The following is a 26,847-nucleotide window of genomic DNA, read 5'->3' as shown; positions in this document are numbered from 1 at the left end:
GACTGGCTTGCTCTGGAGAAGTCTGATGAGTGACAACTACCAAGTAATTGACAAGACCACAAACAGGGCTCTGAATCCTTCTGCCAGAAGCTTTGTGAGTGAGCTTGAGAGTGGGTCCTCCAGTCCAAATCAAGGCTCTTGTTCCCCCACACTAGAACAGGTTGGCTGCCTCATCATGAATGAACTGAGTGGGAAGCCTCAGTTGCTCTCAGCCCCCAAGGCATGTAGTTGATTACCCATCCATTCATGTTCACGGTCTTTCTACCCCAAGTTAGCCCACAACAGGAGTAACTGACTGTGATCAGGACCGTTAGTTGGAGAGCTGGGGATCGGGATCATGGAGTAGTGCAGAGCTCACTTGACAAATGAGGCGAAATTGACTTACCAAATTCAGGAGAAAAGGCATCCAAGGAAGGAAATCAGCAAGTCCCAAGACATGGTATGTGAGAGACCAGAAACTCATAGAAGAACCACTGAGCCACCCATAAAAGTGAGGACATGCTACCTTCTTGCTGCCTTCAGACACTAAGATCTGAGTGCTTCATTACCAAACACTGGAAAATTGCAATGGGTGGGAATTAATCTCCTTGACAAATCTTGCCTTGCCTTCATGGCCCCACCCACCTCCTACCTTTTCCTTCTTCCCTAGTGGAAACCATCACTCTCCTTCTCAAGCCTCCTGCTCTTGATTCTCACCTCCCTTGGGAAAGAATAGCACCCACCTGGTCAGGTCAGAACAGGCCTTCATGAGATGTTGGGCACATATATGACCTGACTTCTAATTACACCTGCCCCCAACATTCCCTGTTGGCTCAGATGGTAAAGAATCCATCTGCAATGCAGGAGACCTCAGTTCAACCCCTGGGTTGGTAAGATCCCCTGGAGAAGGGAACAGCTTACCCACTCCAGTATTCTGGCCTGGAGAAGTCCATGGACCGAGGAGCCTGGCAGGCTTGAATCATGGGGTCCCAAAGAGTTGGACACAACTGAGTGACTTCACTTTCCCACCATTCCTCACAGGATGTAGAATGGTTAATTATCTCATTAACTCTATTCCACGACTAAGATTCGAGGTGCACAGGTGATGCTTGTTTCTCTGATAACAAAACTGAGGTTTGGAGGGGATGTGACTTGCACATGGTCACTGAAAAGGGCTAGGCCAGGCTTGGATGTGTATTTACATTCTTGAGATGGCCCTAATTCATAGTTATTAGAGTTGTTAGTTTCTGAGGTAAGGAAAATTATTTTCCCACACCAGGTGTTAGGGCTCAATAGTACTGGCCCTATACTACCATCCTGTCCCCTCACTTATGATGTGTGTCGCTGAGCAGTGGGCCAGAATATCTGTCATCAGAGACATGTCCCCATCTGCCCTGCTTGCAGACATATAGGCCCATTCACTGCTCATGCTCCATCTCTGGATGGTCTGTCCTGTGTCTATACATAGGCTTCCCATTGTCTCCCACAGAATAGGGCAGAGGTGGTAAGTTAGAGCTGACAGGTCAGGGAGGAAGAGGTAACTTACCATTCTCTGGCCCATCTGATCCATCATCTGGGAAGGGGAAACATGTCAGCAGGGCCAGGTTGGGATTAAATGGGAGGCTTGACTAGTGCTTCTAGTGGGGGTGTAGGGTGGAAGAAGAGAAGAAGGCTGAAACCGAATCCTTTCACTCATAAACTGACATTATGGAGCTCCCTTTTGTGTCAAGCTCAGGGTTGAAGTTACAAAGGATGAGTAGGGTCTATCTCATGGAGCTCTCCACTCATGTGATATCAGAGCTGAGGTCAGAGTTCACCTTACTCACTCAGGAAAACAGAGACTCAGAAGAAGGATGAAGAGGTCTGCGTGTGGTCATTCAGCCAGTGACAGACCTGAAGTCTCCTTCCCCATCTCATGGGCCCCTCTGGATGCCAACCTGGGGCGCAGATGATTCAGAAACTCAAAGGTGCCTGGATGAACAGGAGGTTGTGGCCTGGCCTTCCTCTCCAGCTCTGGGAGGGAGGAGGGGGGACAGGAAGGATGCAGATTGCAGGAGCTTCTAGGAGAAGCCCTGCACTTGCTGTCTGTCTGTGCTGTCACTCAAGACAGGAAGAGAAACCTGCTCACTGGAGCTGCTCTTTGTCCCGCTCAGTGAGTGACAGGATCACAAAGGACAGAGACACAGACATCATTCTCTCCCAGGATCTCTCCCATTTCTCAGGTGGGCAGACAATGAAGAGGATCCATTACACAGGAGTCACAGCAGAAGAGTAAATCACTAATACCAGAGTCTGGTCTCCTCTCCCAGGAGCCAGCTCTGACCCAAGGCCTGGTATGGGGTGGAGTTTCAGAGGTCAGTGAAAGCTCTGGAGATGTGTTCAACAGACACCCCCAGAAAGCCTTCTGGGATCACAGCACCTCCCTCCATCCTCCCTAATGCCTGCCCTGCATTTTAGAGGAGCCCCTCTTCTGGGAGGCCCTCAGTAGATCTCCAAGTCTTGGTTTCTGGGGGCATTGCGCCTGAGGTTGTGGGCTTCAAGGACATTTTCCAGCTCCTTCATGTAGTTCTGGTACAGCCTGTCCACCTCCTCCTGGGAGGGATATAGTGTCTTCTGCACCTCGATGGGCTTCCCCACTGCAAGACACAGAGGTGAGTGGTGATCTAGAGCAGGAACGACTGAAGGCGCAGGCACCCTTGGTTTTCCTACTACAATGGTCATCTGAGCAGGTAAGCACTCTTTCTCCCTCCCTTTCAATTCTAGGTCAACCTCAAGATTCTGATATATCAACAATACAGCCAGCAGGGATTTGCACGCATTCAGCTTCAGTTCAGTCATTTAGTTCTGTCAGATTCTTTGCAACCCATAGCCTGCAGCATGCCCCGCTTCCCTGTCCATCACCAACTCCCAGAGACCACTCAAACTCATGTCCATTGCAGCGGTGATGCCATCCCACCATCTCATCCTCTGTTGTCCCCATCTCTTCCTGCCTTCAATCTTTCCTAGCATCAGGGTCTTTTCCAAGGTGTCAGCTCTTTGCATCAGGTGGCCAAAGTATTGGAGTTTCAGCTTCAGCATCACTCTTTCCAATGAATATTCAGGACTGATTTCCTTTAGGATGGACTGGTTGGATCTCTTTGTTGTCCAAGGGACTCTCAAGAGTCTTCTCTAACAACACCACAGTTTAAAAGCATCACTTCTTTGGTGCTCAGCTTCCTTAATGGTCCAACTCTCACATCCATACATGACTACTGGGAAAATCACAGCTTTGACGAGATGGATCTTTGTTGGGAAAGTAATGTCTTTGCTTTTTAATACACTGACTAGGTTGGTCATAGCTTTTCTTCCAATGAGAAAGTGTCTTTTAATTTCATGGCTGCAGTCACCATCTGCAGTGACTTTGGAACCCAAAAAAATAAACTCTTATTGTTTCCAATGTTTCCCCATCTATTTGCCATGAAGTGATGGAACCGGATGTCATGATCTTAGTTTTTGAAATGTTGAGTTTTCAGCCAACTTTTTCACTCTCTTTCACTTTTACCAAGAGGCTCCTTAGGTCTTTGCTTTCTGCCATAAGTGTGGTGCCATCTACATATCTGAGGTTATTGATATTTCTCCGCAATCTTGATTCCAGTTTGTACTTCATTTAGTCCAGCATTTCTTATGATGTATTCTGCATAGAAGCTAAATAATAAACAGCCTTGATGTACTCCTTTCCCAATTTGGAACCAGTTTGTTGTTCCATGTCCAGTTCTAACTTGCTTCTTGACCTGCATACAAGTTTCTCAAGAGGCAGGTCAGGTGGTCTTGTATCCCCATTGTTGGGCCAGCCTCTGCCCAAACCAACGTCTGGGTGTGCGACCCTGGGACCCAAGCACCACCCCGACAGATGCAATCAGCAAGAGGATTTTTATTGAACGTTTGTGCAAACGGGCCCTCCGCATCAAAAGCGAGCCGAGGACCCCTAGCAACAGTTACAGACCGGTTTTAAAGCCAAAAACCACATAATTAACATATCACACAGGTAGGTACTTGATTGACTCGTTTAAAGGTTAGGGGAATGCAGCTTAGGGACTTTCCTTGCGAAACGTGAGCCTCCGGGGTGGGGCTGTTTTTTTCCTTCTGCAAGGTGCTTTTGGTTGCTCAAGTCCCACGAACTTGTGAAATGTGAGCAAATGTTGGATTGCCCAAGTCTCAGGAACTTGTGAAATGTGAGCAAATGTTGGATTGCCCAAGTCTCAGGAACTTGTGAAATGTGAGCAAATGTTGGATTGCCCAAGTCCCAGGAACTTGTGAAATGTGAGCAAATGTTGGATTGCCCAAGTCCCAGGAACTTGTGAAATGTGAGCAAATGTTGGATTAACGTTTACATGGGGGGGGGGGTGTTTCACCATCTCTTCAAGACTTTTCCACAGTTTGTTGTGATCCACACAGTCAAAGGCTTTGGCATAGTCAATAAAGCAGAAGTAGATGTTTTTCTGGAACTCTCTTGCTTTTTCGATGGTCCAACAGATGTTGGCAATTTGATCTCTGGTTCCTCTGCCTTTTCTAAAACCAGCTTGAACATTTGGAAGTTCACAGTTCATGTATGTTCACGTACTGTTGAAGCCTGGCTTGGAGAATTTTTGGCATTTCTTTGCTAGCCTATGAGATGAGCATGTGCATGCAATATCTCTTCTGTCATCCTAACAATCCTAGGAAGAGAGACCTGCTATTATTCCTGTTTGACTGCTGAGGAAATGAGGCTTAGGATGGTTGAGTAACTTGTTTAAGGTCACATAGCCAGGAGCAATCAGTATCATGGTATAAGCCTTGGGGATGTGCTCTTAGCCTCAAGGGAAAGGTGGATCTGGGAGTCTCAGATGCCCTGATTTGAAGAAACTGTGTCTGTGGGAGGAGGTGGATCAGAAAGCAGCTGCCATGTCTTCTTCTCTTGAGAATGGTCCTGAGACAGCAGCACTATAAACATACATGAGAATATCACCACGTAATGCAAAGAAAGTTTGGTAGTTGGTTTGCCTATACTCAATTAAGAAATGACTGTGAGCACGAATGAACAGCTCTATTAGTTCTGCCAATGGAAACTACTTGGAATTCAAGAAGAAAGCAAATAGCTGTAAGATGATGCTAAGTCTATGGACTAAAGCCCATTCCCATTGTCTACAGGGAAATCCCTCTGGCTCTCCTTCAGAGACTGCTGATTGCTACTTTACATACAATTCTAACAGACCTGGAATGGTTTTCCATTGTATCCCCATTTTCCAATTACTGTCATTAAACCCTCTGGTTAGAATTAAACCCACCTTGTCTTGTATAATAAAAAGGCAAATACCCTTATCAAACCTCAACTCTGTTACCAAGGGCAGGGTGATCTCTTGGAAATGATTTACCTTCTGTGGGCCTGGGTTTCCAATCAATATAATGGGGATGAGAGTCCTACCTCACAGTTTGTTGGGAAAACGTTAGGAGTCAGTGCAGTGCCTGATACACTGCAGGGGCTCAGTAATCAGTAGTGGCTTTGGCCTTCATGCCTCTGTTATTCTTCTCATTCCAGACTGCCTTTCATCACGGTTACTTGCCTGTGTGTCTGTTTCGCACTCTAGAATGTGTGCTCAACAAATTCAAGGGTGTACTGGCCTATGTCCATGTCCCCTTGTTGTAGCCACGCGTTCCGGGAAACAAACCCACTCAGAAGGACAATGCAGATAGTGAAGTGCAGTTTATTACACCCGCAGGCCCAAGGCAGAGTCTCCTCTTAGTCAAGGACCCCGACCAACATTTGTGAAAATCTTTTATACCCCATGCGTAAGTGTCTGAACCCACCACCCTAAATTCCTTGAGACTTACATAAACCAAGGAAAATACAGCCCCAGAAACCCCATCATTCACATGCTATGTGCTCATGTGCTCAAACAGTCAAACAGTTAGCCAATAATAAATAAGCCTTACGTTACACTCCAATAGATACAGAAAAATTTACGGCTGTCTGGAGGAAGGGGTGATTAGTGTATGTTTTCTCTTAGGTGATGAGTAACCTAGAAATGATCTTCAAGGTTCCCCTGTCTGGAGGGGGTCTTATCCTTCTGTTGTCGTTTTCATAGGCACTAAATACAGAGTTCAGAGTCCACTGGAAAGGTGGCTGAGAATGATCAGCATGAACAGGCCAAAGATGGAGTCCAGTTCAGTTCAGTTCAGTTCAGTCGCTCAGTCGTGTCCGACTCTCCGTGACCCCATGAATCACAGCACGCCAGGCCTCCCTGTCCATCACCAACTCCCTGAGTTCACTCAAACTCATGTCCACAGAGTCAGTGATACCATCCAGCCATCTCATTCTCTGTCGTCCCCTTCTCCTCCTGCCCCCAACCTTTCCCAGCATCAGAGTCTTTTCCAGTGAGTCAACTCGTCATATGAGGTGGCCAAAGTATTGCAGTTTCAGCTTTAGCATCAGTCCTTCCAATGAACACCCAGGATCGATCTCCCCCAGAATGGACTGGTTGGATCTCCTTGCGGTACAAGGTGTAAGGTCATGGAAACGGGCGTCTCAAGCTGTAAGGAAATAACCCAGACACCAAGGGAAAGTAACAGGCTTTATTGGCAGTGCACTCCCGGGCAAAACCCACTGACCACAAGACTGGCCACGAGGAGTTCTGCCCCGAACAAAGGCAGGGTGCGATTTTTATGCCTTCGGGGCAGGAAGTGGCATCATATAACCTGGACAGGCCTGAGATAAGGTAAAGCTCAGGAATGCGAGATTGTGAGTGGTCAGCTAGACCGGGTTGGTCACTCTGGAGGTCAGGAAGAGGGGGGATAGATCTCGGCAGAGGTTTATTACGTCAGAAATTCCTCAGCAGTTTGGCGGGACTTTTTTCCTCCGGCGGGGGACGGAGAAGGGAAGAAGGAGCCAAGATAGCCACCAGGAAGGGGAAGCCAAGAAGGCCACCAGGGTCCAACCTTATACAAGGGACTCTCAAGAGTCTTCTCCAACACCACAGTTCAAAAGCATCAATTCTTCGGCGATCAGCTTTCTTCACAGTCCAACTCTCACTTCCATACATGACCACGGGAAAGACAATTGCCTTGACTAGACGGACATTTGTTGGCAAAGTAATGTCTCTGCTTTTTAATATATTATCAAGGTTAGTCATAACTTTCCTTTCAAGAAGTAAGCGTCTTTTAATTTCATGGCTGCAATCAGCATCTGCAGTGATTTTGGAGCCCAAAAAAACAAAGTCTGACACTGTTTCCACTGACTCAGAGACTCAGAAGAAGGGTGAAGAAGTCTGGTCATGGTCATTTAGCCAGTGACAGAGCTGAATTCTCCTTCCGCACCTCACGGGCCCCTCTGGCTGCCAGCCTGGGGCTCATACAATCAGAAACTCAAAGGTGCCTGGATGAATCAGGAGGTTGTGGCCTGGCCTTCCTCTCCAGCTCTGGGAGGGAGGAGTTGGGACAGGAAGGATGCAGGATGCAGGAGCTTCTAGGAGAAGCCCTGCACTTGCTGTCTGTCTGTGCTGTCACTCAAGGCAGAGGAAGAGAAACTTGCTCACTGGAGCTGCCCCTTGTCCCGCTTATTGAGTGTCAGGATCACAAAGGACAGAGACACAGACATCATTCTCTCCCAACATCTCTCCCATTTCTCAGGTGGGCAGACATGAAGAGGACCCATTACACAGGAGTCACAGCAGAAGAGTAAATCACTGATGCCAGAGTTGGTCTCCTCTCCCAGAAGCCAGCTGTGACCCAAGGCCTGGTGTGGGGTGGAGCTTCAGAAGTCAGTGAAGGCTCTAGAGATGTGTTCAACAGACACCTCCAGGAAGCCTTCTCAGATCACAGCACCTCCCTCCATCCTCCCTAATTCCAGCCCTGCCTTTTGGAGGAGCCCCTACTCTGGGGAGGTGCTCAGCAGATCTCCAAGTGTTGGTCTCTGGGGACGTTGTACTTGAGCTTGTGGGCTTCGAAGAGATTTTCCAGCTCCTTCACGTAGCACTGGTGAAGCCTGTCCACCTCCTCCTGGGAGGGATGTGGTGTCTTCTGCACCTCGATGGGCTTCCCCACTGCAAGACACAGAGGTGAGTGGTGGTCCAGATGAGGAACCACTGAAGGCACAGGGACCTTGGTGTTCCCACTGCAATGGTCATCTGACCAGGTAAGCACTCTAACTCCCTCCCTTTCAATTCTATTTTGTGTTACTAAGATGTAAGGTCAACTTCAAGATTCTGATATATCAACAACACAGCCAGCAGGCATTTGCATGCATTATCTCTTATGTTATCTTAACAATCCTATGGGGATATTACCTGGTATTATTCCTATTGACTGCTGAGGAAATGAGGCCCAGGGAGGTTAAATAGCTTGTTCAAGGTCACATAGCCAGGAACAATCAGTACCAGGGTGTAAGCCCTTGGGATGCGCCCTTAGCTTCAGGGAAAGGTGAATCTGGGATTCTCAGATGCCATGATTGGAAGAACTTGTGGCTATGGGAGGAGGTGGATCAGAAAGCAGCTGCCATGTCTTCTTTCTTGGGAATGGTCTGGAGGAAGCAGCACTATAAACATTCATGGAATGCACCACACAATGTAAAGAAAGTTTGTTAGAGGGGGTTGCCTGGACTCAACTAAGAAATGACTGGGTGAGTAGAGGTGAACAGCTCTATTAGTACTGCCTTGGGACCCAGCTGGAATTCAAGAAGAAAGCAAATAGCTGAAAGATGGTGCTAAGTCTATGGACTAGAGCCCATGCCCACTATTTACAAGGAAATTCCTCTGGCTCTCCTTCAAAGCCTGCTGATTTCCATTTTACACACAATTCTAACAGACCTGCCATAGTCATTTATCCACCCTCTCTAATTACTGTCATTAGATCCTATAGTCAGAATTATACCCTCCTTCTCTTGCATAATAAAAAGTCAAATACCCCTTTCAAACCTCAACTTTGATACCAAGGGCAGCCTGATCTCCTGGAAGTGATTTACCTTCTGTGGGTCTGTGTTTGCAATCAATAAAATGGGGATGAGAGTCCCTCCTCACAAGTTGTTGGGAAAACTAAGCTGCCACATGTTAGAAGCCAGTGCAGTGCCTGACACACTGCAGGGGCTCAAGAATCAGTAGTGGCTACTGGGCTTCATGCCCCTGTTACTCTTCTCATTCTAGACTGCTTTTCATAGGGTTACTTGCCTCTGTGTCTGTCACACACTCTAGAACTTGTGCTCCACAAAGTGAAGGGTGCGCTGCTCTGTGTCCAGGTCTCCTTGCAGCACAAGCCCAGGCCTCTTTCTCTATAGCCCTTCCCCTCCCAGCCCGGGTCTAGCCTCACCCACAGTGGTGATGGGTCGGCGGTAGGGCATAAGACCAAAGCTGTACTGGAAGACTCCACGGCCATAGAAGAGAGGGATGGAGAATCTAGTGCTCTTGTGAAGTCGGTCCTGAAACCACCGCAACCAGGAACCAGGAGAGTTCTCAACCTGGTCATATACGTCATTCTCCCCAAAGGAGAAGATCGGCACCAGAGCTGCCCTAGAGGGAGACAGGAGAGAAGGCGTGTGGAGGGGCAAGAATGCATAGCTGGTCAACTAGCCCCCTGAAGGGACCTAGTGAGCAGGAACTGGAGCAGAGGACAGAGCCCTGGGACAAGAGTAAGAGGCCTCGAATTTCTCCCAGAACTGCCACAGTCTTGTCTTAGAACTTCAAGCAGGTCTTGGCTCTTCTCAGGGCCAAAGACTGGCACTTGATTGTTACTGAGTCCATGCTCACTCTGCTTGCCACAAGATAGGCCAGTGATCTGAGATGAAGTGTTGGGATGAGGAAGGGACTTTATTCTTAGTGGCTGACCAAGAAGATGGCACACTAGTGCCTCCAAATAACCATCCTGAAGGGCCAGGTTGCCAAGTTCTTCATGGATCATAGATTGGGATATAGGTGAGGAAACAAACTGAAAAGACTATTTGATCCTTGCAAATGTCCCCAAGAATGGGGATCCTCAGGCAGGAGAATGTTTAATTTTCACTTCCTTACAGTCCTTTACAGCAGGGCAGCTCAGGTTACCTTCCTTAGGTAGCCCATTATATGTTCCCACAGTAACAAAAGCTGCAAGATGAGGGTTAAAGTTACAGAAGCAGGTCCAGCACAAGTCCAAGATTAACCCTTTCTGGTTACTGGATCATGAGAGACAAACCAGAATGCTGCTGTGAGTCCTCCAAGATTAAAAAAAAAAAAAAAATCTGCAGACTTTCTGGGAAAAATCTCCTCCAGCTAGCTTTGTATTCTTCACAGATGTTTAAAGATAGGAGAATAGCTTTAAGTTATGTCCCAAGCTCCATTCTCTAGAGTTCCTAGATATCAGATGGAATGCAAACTTTCAGCAATATGACCTTTAAGACTTAATCCCTTTAGTCACAAAATTTTCCTTCTAGAATCTTCTCTGGGTATGTGGGCCTGAGACAGTGCTTCTATCACCAACATACACTCTTCATTGTTAATGAATGGAGACTTTACCTGCCAAAATAGGACCTACATTTGCCTCTGCAGTCTTCCCTCCAAACTATAATCCTTGCCAATCTCCAGCTGAACCAGAATCCTCTCCCCAATACCCGTGCATGAGGGCGAGCCTGATGAAGCCCTTGCGGTTCCTCAGCACCAGCTTGTAGGTTCCAGGCCTGGCATTCAGTGACTCCTGGACGCCCCCAACAACAATGGACAGCAGGTTGCCGCCTCCTTTCCTGCTCAGAATGTGAGTAGCACTCTCCTTGTCTGATGAGACCAGCCCTTGGGAGAGAGGAAAGTGGTCACGTACAGTGTGAAGGCGGCAAGCACAGTTCAGGAGTATGTGACTTGGGCTCTCCCCACTCCCCAGCTGGCAGTCCCCTAATGATAGGCACCGAGCACTACCCCTTTTCCCAATTCTCCCACCAAGCTCATCACTGAGCACAGAGCTATGGGAAATGCTTCTTTGGGTCTCATCTCCTTGTCCACTGCACCTTCACTTGGAAGAAGTACAGAACAATTGGCCGTCCTCCTTACAAATCCCTCCTCATGAATTCAGCCCCCATAGTCCTGGGATAGAAAGAGTGGAAAAATTCACCTGAAGACATGATGAAATCCCTGTAGAACGGGGCCCAGAAACACCAGTGCAGCAGCATCACATGTGAGCGGATGCCTGGGAAAACTGAGGAGAAGCCCGTGCTCTCTGTGCACAGGTTGGTAAATGCTCCAGTCGCGAGGACCCCATGAGGGTGGAAGCCAGCGAGGTAGTTCCGGGAGGGGTCCAGCTCAGCAGTCTTGACCAGCTGTAGGGACGGCAATCAGATGAATCGGGGCTGCACCCACTCCCCCCAAACCCCACTCTTGTCTGCCTGCTAAGTTTCTGGGCTGACCTCTTCTATGTGTCCCCTGAGCCCAAGTGCTATCACACTCCATGTGAGTGTCCTGTGATGAGAGATGACTTGTCTGAGGATCCTTGTCCCTGGTGCAAGCAAAAATCAGAGGAGACACTCAGGGAGGCTATGGAATAAAGACAGAGAACACAGTACCACGAATGGATGAGGCCAATGCCGTATGCCAGGAAAGGAAGAACCCTGCACAATGCAGAGGTAGGACACCTAGGAAGAAGACAGGAGACAAGCCACTGTCCTATATGAAGGTAGACCATGTCCCAGGGAGAGCCTGACCAAAATGAAGGAGCCAGAACAGGAGGGAGTGAGCCTCTCACCAAGTTTTGTGGCATTTGGAGTTCTATTCTGGGTAAAGAGCTGGAAACCTGAGACCCTGTGACTCTGTGTAAGAGACCCCAGGGTATAGAAGGTAGAGGCTGGGAGGAGGGCCATGAAGTCTCTAGTGATGCCCGCAGGTGTGGGTGGAGAGGGGTCAGGGAGGTATCCTGTCAAGTCTGCAGCACTTCCTGATACCAGGTCACAGCCTGCCAACAGCACTGCACCCCTGTCAGGTCTTGGACTGTGTAGACACTTCTGTTCCTGGAAAATGATATCTTACACATAAACCCAGCTCCTGAACTGATCACAGGATGAGGGGGAATCAATTGTCCTCGGGGAAGCACGGCCTGATTCTCCACCATTACCTCTGTAGGAAGTCCATAAGGTGCATTAAGATGCTCCAGTGCTCAGAAGTAGTCTCCTAAATTCTCTAGAAACTCTACCATTAGGCACTAGCTCATAAAATCACAGCACAGAGACTGTGAGTGGAGTAATCCCAGCAGAGTTGTTAGGACAAGGAATGTTGCTTGCCTGCCTTCAAGTCAGCCACCACTGTAGCTGCAATTGACAATGGGCCTTGAAAGGAATTTGGGATGGAAGATAATAGGATACTGGTCACAGAGAGTGAGCATGCACATCACAGGAATAATTGCAGTGAGCCCAGATTTTGTATCTCCCCATTTGTAGAATAACATGAAAATCATTAACTGGAGATGTCTGCTTTTTGACTGGCAGCAATCTTTTGATGTTTAGCCACATGGCTTGTTTTGTTTTGTTTTTTCCAACAAAGCCCCGTAAGTACTGACTTCTCCCTTCCCTTTCAGAACAGCTCCTCAGAGATTTCTGAGAGGCTGTCTCTGAATACAGTCCTCAGTAAGGCCTCAGAACAAAACACCTGACAACCCTAAGGTTGTACACTTGTTTCCAGTAGATAGCAGAGACTCTCTGACGCCCCTATCCACTGCCAACCAAAGATTCCTGCAGGGCCTGCTCTGCTAAGGTGTGTGGATGATTTGGAAGTTGTCCTGGGAGGTGACAAGAGTCCAGAATCTGTGAGCCGCAGCACCTCCTGCAGGCCCCAGTCCAGGACAGGGCGGTGGAAGTGCATGTCATCTCTCCCTCTGCTGGCCACTCATTGGTACTGCCCGCCATCTGCAGCTGTTGTTGCCACAGGACTGCAGTGGCCTACAAATCGGAACGCTGTGCTCATGAAATTTCTGCAAAAATGTTTGCCACATTGTCAATAGTGTCCTATTTGAGAAATCCTCTGGGGGAGAAACCTGGTTAAAGGAGGAACAGAACAGACATAGATAAGACCAGCATAGAGACGCTCAGCAGAATTTTTCTGCCAGATGTACAAATGACAACAGTTGCAGGGGTGAAAGGAGAGCCAGATGCTGTCCTTGCAAGCCCCAGGATCACCTGATGTCTCCTGGAATCCACGCAAGCCAATGATGAATGTGGCGGATTTCCACATTACACATGAAAAAATTGAAGATCAGAGAGCATGTGTAACTCACCCAAGGTCGTACAACGGGCGTGTTGCAGACCCTGTATTAGAACCTATGATGTCCACTCGCAGAGGTGTCACTGTATACATCCTTCTCTCCTGTGTCCAGAGAGGGCCGCCTGTCCCTGCCTGGCTCCTCTCTGTGTGCTCGCTGCCTCCCTCTTCCTAGTCCCACTAGATAATCAGCCATCACAGCTGCTGACATCCAAGCGTTCAGTCTGTCAGGGATTCAGAATGGAGCAAACATCAGTCCCTAAAATTCAGGGACCTGCATCCCTAAGGATTGATCCTTGGTCCAGAGTTCCGTATACAAATGGACGTGAGGTACCATGAGCCAGAGATCAGAGATTAAGAGATAGGCAGAAGAGGAGGAACTGGACTGTTTAGTGGATGCCGGAGGAAGCTGAGATTGAGAATAAGCAAAGCTCTGTCCAAGGACACACAACATACCAAACACACAGGGTCACCCTGAGGGCTCTCTGCTCTGTTTCTATTCTCAGAGCCAATGCACACACTTTAAAAGCAGTAACAGAAGCTGCTTTATATCTTGCTCACACCTTCTTCTCTCTCAGGGTATCAGTATCCTCATCTGATAAAGTGTCATCCAGATGCTCTGAAAATCTTGTTTCCATTACAGATTGCTTCACCCCAAACTTAGACTGTTGAGGGATTTACAACTGTAAGATACATAAGTGAGCTGCACTACATGGCCTACTGCTGCTGCTAAGTCACGTCAGTCGTGTCCAACTGTGTGCAAACCCATAGATGGCAGCCCAACAGGCTCCCCTGTCCTTGGGATTCTCCAGGCAAGAACACTGGAGTGGGTTGCCATTTCCTTCTCCAATGCATGAAAGTGAAAAGTGAAAGTGAAGCCGCGCAGTCATGTCCAACTCTTAGCGACCCCATGGATTGTAGTCTACAGGCTCCTCCGTCCATGGGATTCTCCAGGCAAGACTACTGGAGTGGGTTGCCATTCCTCAAATCCTGTTCATTCATCATTTGTCATAGTGGCCTCACCTCACTGAAGTCAGACAACCATAGTCAGACAGTAGTTGATTCTTCCCCTAGCCATATAGTGGTAGAAGCCTGTCTCCTGCTCCTGGCCCAGTATTCTACTCACTGCACACAGGGTCAAACATCCCCATGGACACGTGGGGACTGTGGTCCTGACCACTCCCTAGTCAGCCCCATACTCACCGAGATGGGGAAATAGTCCTTCGTGTACTTCCATATGGTCCAGCGCCTTATGAAAGCACTCTGCCTGCCCCCCTGCCATGGCCTGTCTCGATCCAGGTACCACCAGATTGCATACAGGATACTGATCAACCAGAATCTTGTGAACAGGAGTCCAATGAAGACTATGCTGCAGACAAAGTCTGGGAAGAGAAAGAGGGACCATTAGTGGTCACAGATATGAAGGAACAAGCTCTCCCTGTTTACCCAGCTCTAGCAGCACTATCCATTCCAGCTCCCCTCCTACGAGGAAGAGATCAGCTTCCCAAGGTTTGGAGGAAGGGAGAATGCTGTCAACATCACCAGTAGCACATTGAGAGCTTGGATTTGAAACCAGTTGGCCTAATTTCAAACTCGCATTGACCCACTGCACCAGATTGCTTACTCATTTGAGTCTTCCCCCTCCACCTCCTTTTCTCTCTGTATCCACCAGATGCTCACTAAAGGCCTGATGGAGATGTGACAGCTTGAACTTTTCTGGTACCCAATCTTTAGAACCCCAGAGGAAAGGTATTCTCTCTACCCAGCCCAGCTCCTCTCTACTCCCAGCCCATGTTTCCATAGATACATCCCACCACATTCCCTCTTTAGGTAAACTGCCCCCATGACTTCTTATAACTTTGATACTCAGCTCAAGCAGCTCAGCCTGAGCTCATACTCCCCACTGGTGGCCCAAATCCTCTCGTTCCAGTCTCACTCACCATGTTCCGGCTCATGCCTCATGTTCCAGCTACACTAAGCGGCTCTGTTGATACAACTCCCTGAGCTCTAGCTTTTGCTGAGCTCTTTCCTTTGCTGCCAGGCCCTGTCCCACTGAAGGAAGGAGGGAGGAAGAGGGCAACTCACGCTTGGCTTCTTCATCAGGACTGCAGCAGGGCTAGAAACAACCCCGGTGAGCAATACTTCTGAGACTTATGATTCTGAGTCTCTTCACTGGCTAATCCTGGTTTTGACTCAGGGTCAGGTGGTCTTCGGGGCTGTCTCTAATCTGATGCTGACTGAGCCTCTCTGTTAGAGAATATTGCATTCTCTCCATTCCGTTGTCTCCACTCGACACCCTTTGCTCATACTCATAAAGAAGTTCGTCCCCCACCTGTAGTCTGTTTGAAAGTAGGGTAAACCGAGACTGTCATTCATGTCCGACTTCCTGGAGGAGGGGTCTTTCGACCCAGTCTGAATCTTGCATGAATGGGTGCTAAGTTGCTTCAGTGCTGTCTGACTTTTTGCAACCCTGTGGACTGTCGCCGTCATGGCTCCACTGTTCATGGGATTCTCCAGACAAGAACACTCGTTTTAGTTGCTATGATCTCCACTAGGGACTCTCCAAACTCAGGGATCAAACCTGCATCTCCTGTGGCTCCTGCATGCAGGCAGTTTCTTTACTGCTGAGGCACTGGGAAAGCCGAGTCTGAATAGTAGCAAAATGCATAAATCAAAGTAGTTTGGGGCTCACAGAGGTTCGCTTTCTACAGAGCACTTCCAAACTGTTGGGTGCCGGTGGTTAAGCCGTGAACAATGGACAGAAATTCCTGCCCTCCTTGTGCTGGCTTCAGGGTTGTGTTTGGAGCACTTTGTTTTGTCCTTTCAATGATAATGATGGTAAAATATGTTTATCATATACCAGTTATCAAAGTGACTCTTTGGTACTTTTTTTTAAAGTTTCCATTAGAGTATAGTTCATTTACATGTTGTATTAGTTTCAGTTGTATAGGAAAGTAAATCTGTTAAACTCATTCACATATTGACTCTGGTTTGCTTTCTAATTCCTTTCCTATACAGATCATTACAGAGTAGTGAGTACAGATCCCAGTGCTTTACAGCAGATTCTTATTATTATCTATTATACAGAGGGTAGTGTTGTGAATCCAAATCTCCCAATTTATCCTTCGCCCCTATCCCCTGTTAACCATGTGTTTTTTTCTTACTTCTGTTTCGTAAATAAGTAGATCTGTACCTCTTTTTTGATTCTGCATATAAGTGATATCATGTGATATTTGTCTTTCTTTGACTATCTTCCCTCAGTTTGACCATCTCCAGGTTCACACATGTTGCTGAAAATGGTGTTAATATGTTCCTTTTTGTGACTGAGTAATATTCCATTGCCTGTATTATGGCATCTTGTTTATGCATTACTCTAAGAAGCGGTGGCAAGAATACACAGAAGAACTGTACAAAAAAGATCTTCACGACCAAGATAGTCACGATAACGTGATCACTGACCTAGAGCCAGACATTTGGAATGTGAAGTCAAGTGGGCCTTAGAAAGCATCACTACGAACAAAGCTAGTGGAGGTGATGGAATTCCAGTTGAGCTATTTCAAATCCTGAAAGATGATGCTGTGAAAGTGCTGCACTCAATATGCCAGCATATTTGGAAAACTCAGCTTGGCCACAGGACTGGAAAAGGTCAGTCTTCATTCCAATCCCAAAGAAAGGCAATGCCAAAGAATGCTCAAACTACCGCACAATTGCACTCATCTCACACGCTAGTAAAGTCATGCTCAAAATTCTTCAAGCCAGGCTTCAGCAATATGTGAACTATGAACTTCCAGATGTTCAAGCAGGTTTTAGAAAAGGCAGAGGCACCAGAGATCAAATTGTCAACATCCGCTGGATCATGGAGAAAGCAAGGGAGTTCCAGAAAAACATCTATTTCTGCTTCATTGACTATGCCAAAGCCTTTGACTGTGTGGATCACAATGAACTGTGGAACATTTTGAAAGAGATGGGAATCCCAGACCACCTGACCTGCCTCTTGAGAAACCTGTATGCAGGTCAGGAAGCAACAGTCAGAACTGTACATAAAACAACAGACTGGTTCCAAATAGGAAAAGGAGTACGTCAAGGCTGCATATTGTCACCTTGCTTATTTAACTTGTATGCAGAGTACATCATGAGGAACGCTGGGCTGGAAGAAGCACAAGTTGGAATCAAGATTGCTGGGAGAAATATCAATAACCTCAGATATGCAGATGACACCACCCTTATGGCAGAAAGTGAAGAGGAACTCAAAGGCCTCTTGATGAAAGTGAAAGAGGAGAGTGAAAATGTTGACTTGAAGGTCTACATTCAGAAAACGAAGATCATGGCATCTGGTCCCATCACTTCATGGGAAATAGATGGAAAAACAGTGGAAACAGTTTCAGACTTTATTTTTTTGGGCTCCAAAATCACTGCAGATGGTGATAGCAGCCATGAAATTAAAGACGCTTACTCCTTGGAAGGAAAGTTATGACCAACCTTGATCGTATATTAAAAACCAGAGACATTACTTTGCCAACAAAGGTCCGTCTAGTCAAGGCTATGGTTTTTCCCGTGGTCATGTATGGATGTGAGAGTTGGACTGTGAATAAAGCTGATCACTGAAGAATTGATGCTTTTGAACTGTGGTGTTGGAGAGGACTCTTGAGTCCCTTGTACCGCAAGGAGATGCAACCAGTCCCTTCTGAAGGAGATCAATCCTGGGTGTTCATTGGAAGGACTGATGCTAAAGCTGAAACTGCAATACTTTGGCCACCTCATGCGACGCTTTGACTCACTGGAAAAGACTCTGATGCTGGGAAAGGTTGGGGGCAGGAGGAGAAGGGGACGACAGAGAATGAGATGGCTGGATGGCATCACCGACTCTGTGGACATGAGTTTGAGTGAACTCCGGGAGTTGGTGATGGACAGGGAGGCCTGGCGTGCTGTGATTCATGGGGTCGCAGAGAGTCGGACACGACTGAGTGACTGAACTGAACTGAATGGATGTTGAGGTGGCTTCCATCTCCTAGCTATTGTTAATGTGCTATTATGAACACTGGGGAGGTTATTTCCTTCCAAATTATGGACTCATGACAGAGGCCTTATGGAGAACAGTATGGAGATTTCTTATAAAACTATTAGAATACAATAGGACCCAGCAACCCCTCTCATGGACATATACTCGAATTGATTTTTGAGAGTCAATTTGGTGTAATTAATTCACATTGTTGTGTAACTATATCAACCTTCATCTTAGAACTCTTTTCATCTTCCTAAACTGAACCTCTGTACCCAGAAATTAGAACTTCAATCTAGGTTGAGATAATAAGACCAAGGTGTTAATAGCTGTTCACTGTAGGGTAGGATTTGGGGGAAATCTTTGACTCTTAGAACACACATTTTGTTTCAATGTGTTAAAATAGCATGTATTTGCTTTTCAGTCAGAAAAAATAATTTATAAATGTGGGCATTTCCACTTGATCAGAAAGAACTCCCCCATCTAAACGTCTCCCTCACTCTGACCTCTCCTTTAAGTACTGTCAGCAGGCAAAATCTTAACTTGGGTACCTTTTCTGACCCTAAAGAAAGGAAACACCTTCTTTCCCCCCATAATACCAAGAAGGAAAGACGTAAGATCCCACTTTACCAAGACTCAGAGAGGGTATTCAGGTTAGCTAACCTCATACAGAAAGCCAGTAGGATGAGTGGTGGTTTCAATTCTACTATTATGTCCATATCATGCTCCCAACATTCATTCATTCTCAAAGCATTATTCAACATTAACTCTTTTGGAAATTGAGATGCGATGAGAACAAGACCAACTATCTGAAAGGAGCTTACCTTCCTGTGTGAGTGTGTGAATTAAAAAAGAGGAAAGAAACAGATTATACAAATAACCCACTGGAAATTATTTGTTGCTGGGGCCTGAGTCCTCAGTAACAGGTTCCGGTGGAACTTTCTGGCCACATCTTTGCCCCTACACAAACAACTGCGCAACCCACTCCAGTGTTCTTGCCTGGAGAATCCCAGGGATGGCAGAGCCTGGTGGGCTGCCGTCTATGGCATCGCGCAGAGTCGGACACGACTGAAGCGACTTAGCAGCAGCAGCGGCAACAAACAACTGCTCATACTAGGCCAGCATGAACCATCTCTTCACTATACGTGCAGCATTTACTGGCCTCCTGGGAAAACTTAACTTTCCTGAAGGCCTGTACAATTCGCCTTCTAGATTTATTCCTAATATCTTTGGAAAAAAGCCCCTTCTCTCCACCCAAGGCCAGCCTCCATAGACCAGGGTAAGCAATCTTTTAAAGAGCCAAATTGTAAGCATTTCAGACACTGGGGCTCAAAAGGAAACTTGGAGGATATTGCATAGGCACAGAATCATTTAAAATGCAAGCATTTAAAATGGAAAAAAAAACATACTTCGCTTATGGGCTGTACAAACACAAAAACAATCAGGGACCTGGATTTCGATCATGGATCTATATGGTGACCCCTGATGTAGACTGTGACTGTGTAATTGAGCAGGACCTATGCAGCCTTCCTGGGAAAGGTCCCTCATGTTCTCTGCCTGCCTCTGATTTGTAGAAAATCTTCAGCTTCCTAAGCCTTCCCCAAATTTCAAAAGTAAAATTATTAACAGAAATCATAACTACAGAAAGAAAACACTCCCAATCAATCAATAAATAACAGTTTAACCGTTCCACAAATTCAAAGAATTTTAGTTTGTTCCCAAGAGCCATAGATAATGTTGAGACTCATCATTGAGCAGCTTTGCAAATACTGAACTCCCAGCAGATGGAAGAAGTTGCTCACCAGCCCATAGACCAGGGCAAACCAGAAGGTTGATGATGGTGACTCCCAGTTACCTCATCAACAAGCAATCAGACGATTCTCTAAGAGCTGTTCATGCGCCCAGCAATTTTACCTCGTTCAGTCTCTAGACACTGGTCCCAGGTAATCAAAGGGGTTTCATGCATTTTGCGGCTTAACTCTCTGGACTACTTGCTTGGCCCCTGTAATAAAGCTTACACTTTCTTTCACCACAACCCACTATCATTTAGGAGCTTTACCCTGTTCAGATAAGTAGACTCAAATATGATTTGCTAACAACTGCTCCCTGTCATCTGTCACCCCCAACACTCCAACACAGACGATCCCTAAATTACAGCTTGTCTCCCACAGATTGGACCTTGTCACTCCTGTACCTAAAGGCTTCCTGGGGATCCCCTTTGCCCTTGAGATAAGGTACAAGGTACAAGCTACTGTTCATGGCATCAGAGGGTTCGGATGCCTTTTCTCACCTGTCCTTCTTCTAATTCCAGACTCAAGGAACTTGACCCTCTGTCCTCCTCTAGATACCCCCAGGTCCCAGGCTGGGCTGATGTGGGCATGGACAGTCAGACAATTCCAGCTGGCAAAGCTTCCCCAAGGCCATGTGAACAAGATGTCCCTCAGCCCAGGTGATCCCCAGGCACTAGGTTCAGCATCCACCTTAGGACCTGTGTCTTTCCGCATCAATGCACCATGTACACCTGAAGTGGCAAGTGCCCATGGCCTCCCAAACCCATCTCAGTTTTCCTTACGCAAGGCCAAGTAAGAGAAGATCAACTTCAGGACCGCAAAGGTCTGCAGCCTGCGTTCCAGTGGCACAAACAAAGGTGCAAACTCCACCATGCTGATTCCTCTGCTTCCTCTGGAGGCTTCTCTGAGCTCTGCTGTGGTCTGAGACACCTGCTGCTTTTTGTTGCTGCCAGAGGTTGTTCAGTTTTGTGGGAGTGGGGAGGAAGGGTGACTAGCCAGCCGTAGAGTCTCATTGCACCTACCGTGGCAGGGTGCAGTATCCTAGGTGAAATATTTAAAATCACCTGGCCTGGACTAAACTTACTACAGAGGAAGAGAAGTGCACTGGACTCTTCAGGCAATACATTATCTGCCAGATCACCTTTGCTCAAATCTTGCCCATTACTTGGCAAATAAAGCAGGAAGTATAGGGCAATCCTGTCCTCTTTACACTTACACAACTATCTGGCTGCAGTAATTGTCTCCTTTCACCTGACAGGTGCACGGTTCCCCTTTACATATAAGAACTATTAGCTCCCATGTAAATATCTCTAGGCCCCACTATCTCTTCATCTGGCTTTTTCCTCAGTTTGCCTGGACAGAAAAACTCACAGAAGAGCCGTCTAATTTCCATGCCCTCTCCTCCAATCTGTCCTCCCACTTCCAGATCTCAGATGCCACTGTTCCATGGAACTACCCTTGACAACTTCACAAGTGGCCTTCACACTGCTGAATACAGTGATCAATTCTCAGCTCTCATTTTGACCTCTCAGCTGCCTCAGACACAACTGCTTCATCCCTCCTCCTTGAAACCACTTGATCTGTGGACACCACACTCTCCTGGTTCCCCTCCTGCCCCTCCGTCTACATCTGCATCTCCATGGTGACTCTTATCCTTCACCAGTCGAAGTGTTTCAGGGCCCTCAGTCCTTGGATCTTCCCTCTTCTCTCCACCCTCCCCGCTCCAGAGACCTCCTCCAGGCTCACAGCCTTAGAGTCTGTCCACATGATGAGCACTTCCAAACTGTATCTCTAGCCCTGACTTCCCTGCGAGCTCCAGATTTGACTATGTACGTGGGTACTTGACATCTTGGCTCATGACCTGTGTGGCACCTCCATCACAGCCCGTCTAAAACTGAACTTGACTTCCCCTCACCTGCCCGTGCTACAGTCTCCACATAGCCACAGAGCTTTCCAAAGTGGTCACACAGGGATTATCCTGGTCATCCAGTGCTTATGACGCTGCCTTTCATGGCTGATGGCCTAGGTGTCCTAGAAATTTCATTGTGGTTACAGTGGTTTCCTAATCATAATGAGTATGCTCGAAAATGTTTACAAGTCTTTAAATATAATTTCATCAAGTTCATGCTCTGCTTTTTATTGATTTAAATATCTCTTGCGATGAAAAGCTGCTTTCCACTACCACAGACAGCCACTTTGATGGACTGTGATGACAACATTCTCGCGGGTCCCTGTCCCTGTGCCCTTATTCCTCCCACTGACTCACAAGCCAGAGGGACTGCTGTGTATGTGATTGCACAAGCTAAGGAGCAGTAGTGCCAGGCCTTTGCAGAAAACTGTAGCACCAATGTAGACTTTGAACAGAATATATGCAGTGTCCAGATACATATCTTCTCTGGCACTTGCGTAGTCAGAGGTCTTATTTGCTGGTGTGTAGAGTGATATCATTTCATCTAAGATGGGCACTATAAAGGACAGTAAGGTATGGACCTAACAGAAGCAGAAGATATTATGAAGAAGTGCCAAGATAACACAGATGAACTGTAAAAAATAAATCTTCATGAAACAGATAATCTCGATGGTGTGATCACACACCTAGAGCCAAACATCTTGGGACTTAGGAAGCATCACTATGAACTAAGCTAGTGGAGTTGATGGAATTCCAGTTGAGCTATTTCAAATCCCACAAGATGATGCTGTGAAAGTGCTGCACTCAATATGCCAGCAAATTTGGAAAACTCAGCACCTACCACAGGAATGGAAAAGTCAAAAGTAACAGGCAAAATTCACCATGTCAGGCTTCAACAGTACATGAACTGTGAATTTCCAGATGTTCAAGCTGGATTTAGAAAAGGCAAAAGAACCAGAGATCAAATTGCCAACATCCATTGGATCATCGAAAAAGAAATCACTTCCAGAAAAACATCTACTTCTGCTTTATTGACGATGCTAAAACCTTTGACCATGTGGATCACATCAAACTGTGGAAATTTTTTAAAGAGATGGGAAAACCAGACCACTTGACCGGCTTTTGAGAAATCTGTATGCAAGTCAAGAAGCAACAGTTACAACTGGACATGGAACAACAAACTGGTTCCAAATCAGGAAAGGAGTATGGCAAGGCTGTATATTGTCACACTGTTCACTTAACTTATATGCAGAGGACATCATGAGAATTTCCGGGCTAGAAAAGCACAAGCTGGAATCAAGATTGCCGGGAGAAATATCAATAATCTCAGATATGCAGATGACACCATGCTTATGGCTTAAAGTGAAGAAGAACCAAAGAGCCTTTTGATGAAAGTGAAAAAGAATGAAAAAGTTGGCTTAAAACTCAACATTCGGAAAACTAAGACCTTGGCATCTGATCCCATCACTTCATGGCACATAGAACGGGAAACAATGGAAACAAAGACAGGTTTTATTTTGGGGGGCTCCAAAATGACTGCAGATGGAGACTGTAGCCATGAAATTAAAAGACACTACTCCTTGGAAGAAAAGCTATGACCGACCTAGACAGCATATTAAAAAGCAGAGATGGTACTTTGGCAACCAAGGTCTGTCTAGTCAAAGCTATGGTTTTTCCAGTAGTCACGTATGGATGTGAGAGTTGGACTATAATGAAAGCTGAGTGCAGAAGAATTGATGCTTTTGAACTGTGGTGTTGGAGAAGACTCTTGAGAGTCCCCTGGACTGCAAGGTGATACAACCAGTCCATCCTAAAGGAAATCAATCCTGAATATTCATTGGAAAGACTGATGCTGAAGCTGAAACTCCAATACTTTGGCCACCTGATGCAAAGAATAGATCATTGGAAAGACCCTGATGCTTGAAAGACTGAAGGCAGGAGGAGAAGTGGACAACAGAGAATGAGATATTGGATGGCATCATTGACTCTATGGACATGAGTTTGAGTAAACTCCCATTGTTGGCGATGAACAGGGAAGCCTGGCATGCTGTAGTCCTTTGGCTTGCATAGGTAGACCTGACTGAGCAAGTGAACTGAACTGAATTGAACTGAAAGTGATATCAGGGCATAGTATTGATTTCCATTCCTCTTCATGAATGGTGAATATGACTTTATTCATTGCATTCTTCCTACTGGAAAGTTTATGAACAAAAAAGACAGTGAAATTAGGCAGAGGGAGAAGCTGGACCAAAATAGGTTCTCAGATAAGTCCTGAATTGGGCTAAAGTGGCCAAAGGTGACATTCCACCTGGATCTGTCTAGGATGAGTTACCCTGTTCAGGAAACTCTGCAGCTGGGATCACCCTGCCTTCCTGAAGGTGCATCCAGCAGTCATTTTCCACGGTCCTAACTCAAAACAGGTTGGAAGAGCCCTGGATGAGAGCTGAGACCAGTCTTGTATTGGCCACCTTTCAGCTATGTGACTTCAGACAAGTCCTTCCCTTCTCAGAGCTCCTCATCCTACTGGTCATCAGGGGCTAAGATGGGGCCCCCTACTGATCCATGTACAGTGCTCAGCAGTCCACCAGGGTTCTGTGCCCTTCACCTCACAACCTCCTTACAAGGAAACAACCAGGGAGCACTCTATGTCCTGGGCCAGTGTGGCTCCTGTGTGGTCTGAGGACTTGCCTTGTCCACCACCTGCCTATTACTGGTACCGGACAAGGTAAGTACAGAGTTAGAGAGTAACTGCTCAGAAACCTTAGAGCAATGTGGCAAAGCAGTTCTATGTGTATGAAACTAACAATTAAAAACTGGATTTGAACTGTTTGTTCTCTTCATTTCTTTCGTAATTTATATTGTATTTTGCAAATGGATGGGCCTCTTTGGTATCTCAGTGGTAAAGAATCTGCCTGCTAATGCAGGAGACGAAGGGTCGACATTGGGTCAGGAAGATCCCCTGGAGAAGGAAATGGCAACTGAGATCAGTAATTTTGCCCGTGAAATCCCATAGACAGAGGAGCCTAAGGGCTACACTTCATGGAATCACAAAGAGTTGGACACGATTTACCATCAAAACAACAAAGCAATTAAAAATAGATAAGTTTGTGGTAGGTTAGAAAAAAGAAATAATACAAAAATATCAACCTTTAACATAACACATTGAGGTAACATTTCCTGCTATTCAAGTGAAGTTAAAGTAGCTCAATAGTGTGGACTCTTTGTGAACCCGTGGACTATAGAGTCCATGAACTTCTCCAGGCAAGAATATTGGAGTGGGTAGCCTTTCCCTTCTCCAGGGGATCTTCCCAACCCAGGGATTGAACCCAGGGCTCCCACATTGCAGGTGGATTCTTTACCAGCTGAGCCACAAGGGAGGTCCACTAATCTAGGGTAACTACTATAAGAACATCTGACATTTTTAACACAATGTGAGGTGTTGAGGTCCTTTAATGGAGCGGAACCTTGTGGTCTGGAGTCAGTGATAAGAAAATAAAAGAGAGAAAGTGGCTGATATTCCTTGGTTTATGCAGAAAACCAATAAAGCTCTTGACACAGTGCTTGCGTCGCTCACGAAGGCACCGGGCGCCCTCTCAAGGGGGTGAAGGCACAGAGCGCCTTCTCAAGAGGGTCTTAGAAGCCCTGGCAGGAGAGTGAGCACAACGGGTTGCTATGCTCCAGAGAATTAGCCAGAGAGAGAGAGAGAGAGAGAGAGAAAGAAAGAAAGATACGGGGACCCAAGTTCTGATGGAACAAGGGTGTTTTGTTCAACTTAGTGTGAGTATATATACTGTCTTACAAGGTAGCTTTGTTCAGCAACCATAAAGATCAAAAGTCCAGACTTAAAAATTATCAAGGAAACATAAAGCAATCCATATCAAAGAAAGAGGGTTGTAAATAATCATTTTTACACTATGGTTCATAAAAAAGGAAGAGGGTCGGAAATAGTTACTTATCACCATATGGAAAAACTAAGGAAGGAAATGCATGCATTTCTCAGCCCCAGGAGCGGTTTGCCACTCCTCTTAATTCCTGAATATTCAGGAATTAATAAGGAACAGAGGATTCATGACAGATCCAAAAGAGCACACAGGAAGCCTCCTGCTAAATGCATCCTGACAGTGAGGGTGGTAGCCCTTTTAAACCTGCAGCACTGATATTTACTGATAAGACCAGTGGTGCTGGGAAAACTGGTCAGCCACTTGTAAAGAATGAAACTAGAACACTTCCTAACACCATACACCAAAATAAACTCAAAATGACTTAGAGAACTAAATGTAAGACCAGATTCTATAAAACTCCTAGAGGAGAACGTAGGCAAAACACTCTCCGACATAAATCACAGCAGGATCCTCCAAGACCCACCTCCCAGAATATTGGAAATAAAAGCAAAAATAAACAAATGGAACCTAATTAAAATCAAAAGCTTCTGCACAGCAAAGGAAACTCTAAGCAAGGTGAAAAGACAGCCTCAGAATGGGAGAAAATAATAGCAAATGAAGCAACTGATAAAGGATTAATCTCCAAAATATACAAGCAGCTCCTGCAGCTCAATTCCAGAAAAAGAAGTGACCCAATCAAAAAATGGGCCAAAGAACTAAACAGACATTTCTCCAAAGAAGACATATAGGTGGCTAACAAACACATGAAAAAATGCTCAACATTCCCTCATAATCAGAGAAATGCAAATCAAAACCACAATGAGATACCATTTCACACCAGTCAGAATGGCTGCTATCCAAAAGTCTACATGCAATAAATGCTGGAGAGGGTGTGGAGAAAAGGGAACCCTCCTACACTGTTGGTGGGAATGCAAACTAGTTCAGCCACTATGGAGTGTTAGAGTCCGGAGTCGCCCTTCCCTCAAAGGAACAGAGGACACTCACGATAACGCAAGACACACAGGGAAGTTTATTTCCAGCTAGCTGGGGTCCAAGTGTCCGCCCGACGCAGCGGGTTTCA

At 46.3% G+C, this 26,847-nt stretch overlaps 1 protein-coding gene across 1 annotated transcript; it reads right to left on the bottom strand.

Annotated features, from left to right (window-relative positions):
• Window positions 1-5,718: 5,718 nt before the first annotated feature.
• On the bottom strand, window positions 5,719-20,932 carry LOC129554686 (2-acylglycerol O-acyltransferase 2-like). The gene is made up of 6 exons (XM_055423707.2): window positions 20,759-20,932; window positions 14,391-14,569; window positions 11,056-11,260; window positions 10,565-10,739; window positions 9,292-9,491; window positions 5,719-8,033 (listed from the first exon to the last, which is right to left on the bottom strand). The coding sequence occupies exons 1-6, from the start codon at window positions 20,847-20,849 to the stop codon at window positions 7,879-7,881; spliced, it is 1,005 nt and encodes a 334-aa protein (XP_055279682.2). The 5' UTR covers window positions 20,850-20,932; the 3' UTR covers window positions 5,719-7,878.
• Window positions 20,933-26,847: the final 5,915 nt, after the last annotated feature.

The sequence above is a fragment of the Moschus berezovskii genome, chromosome 14, assembly GCF_049115385.1.
Source record: "Moschus berezovskii isolate FMDL1 chromosome 14, NW_MosBer_1.0, whole genome shotgun sequence".
NCBI lineage: Eukaryota > Metazoa > Chordata > Mammalia > Artiodactyla > Moschidae > Moschus > Moschus berezovskii.
The sequence above is the reverse complement of the archived record's forward strand: the minus strand, read 5'-3'. Positions and strand labels throughout refer to the sequence as shown.

Bases quoted from the DNA above. Each gene is read 5' to 3' on its own strand.
- LOC129554686 (XM_055423707.2), bottom strand. From the start codon at position 20,849: ATGGTGGAGTTTGCACCTTTGTTTGTGCCACTGGAACGCAGGCTGCAG. The intron at 14,570-20,758 runs GTAAGGAAAACT...TTCTCTTCCCAG, and splicing joins CTTCTCTTACTTGGCCTTGC to ACTTTGTCTGCAGCATAGTC. The intron at 9,492-10,564 runs GTATTGGGGAGA...GTCTCCCTCTAG, and splicing joins AGGCTCGCCCTCATGCACGG to GGCAGCTCTGGTGCCGATCT.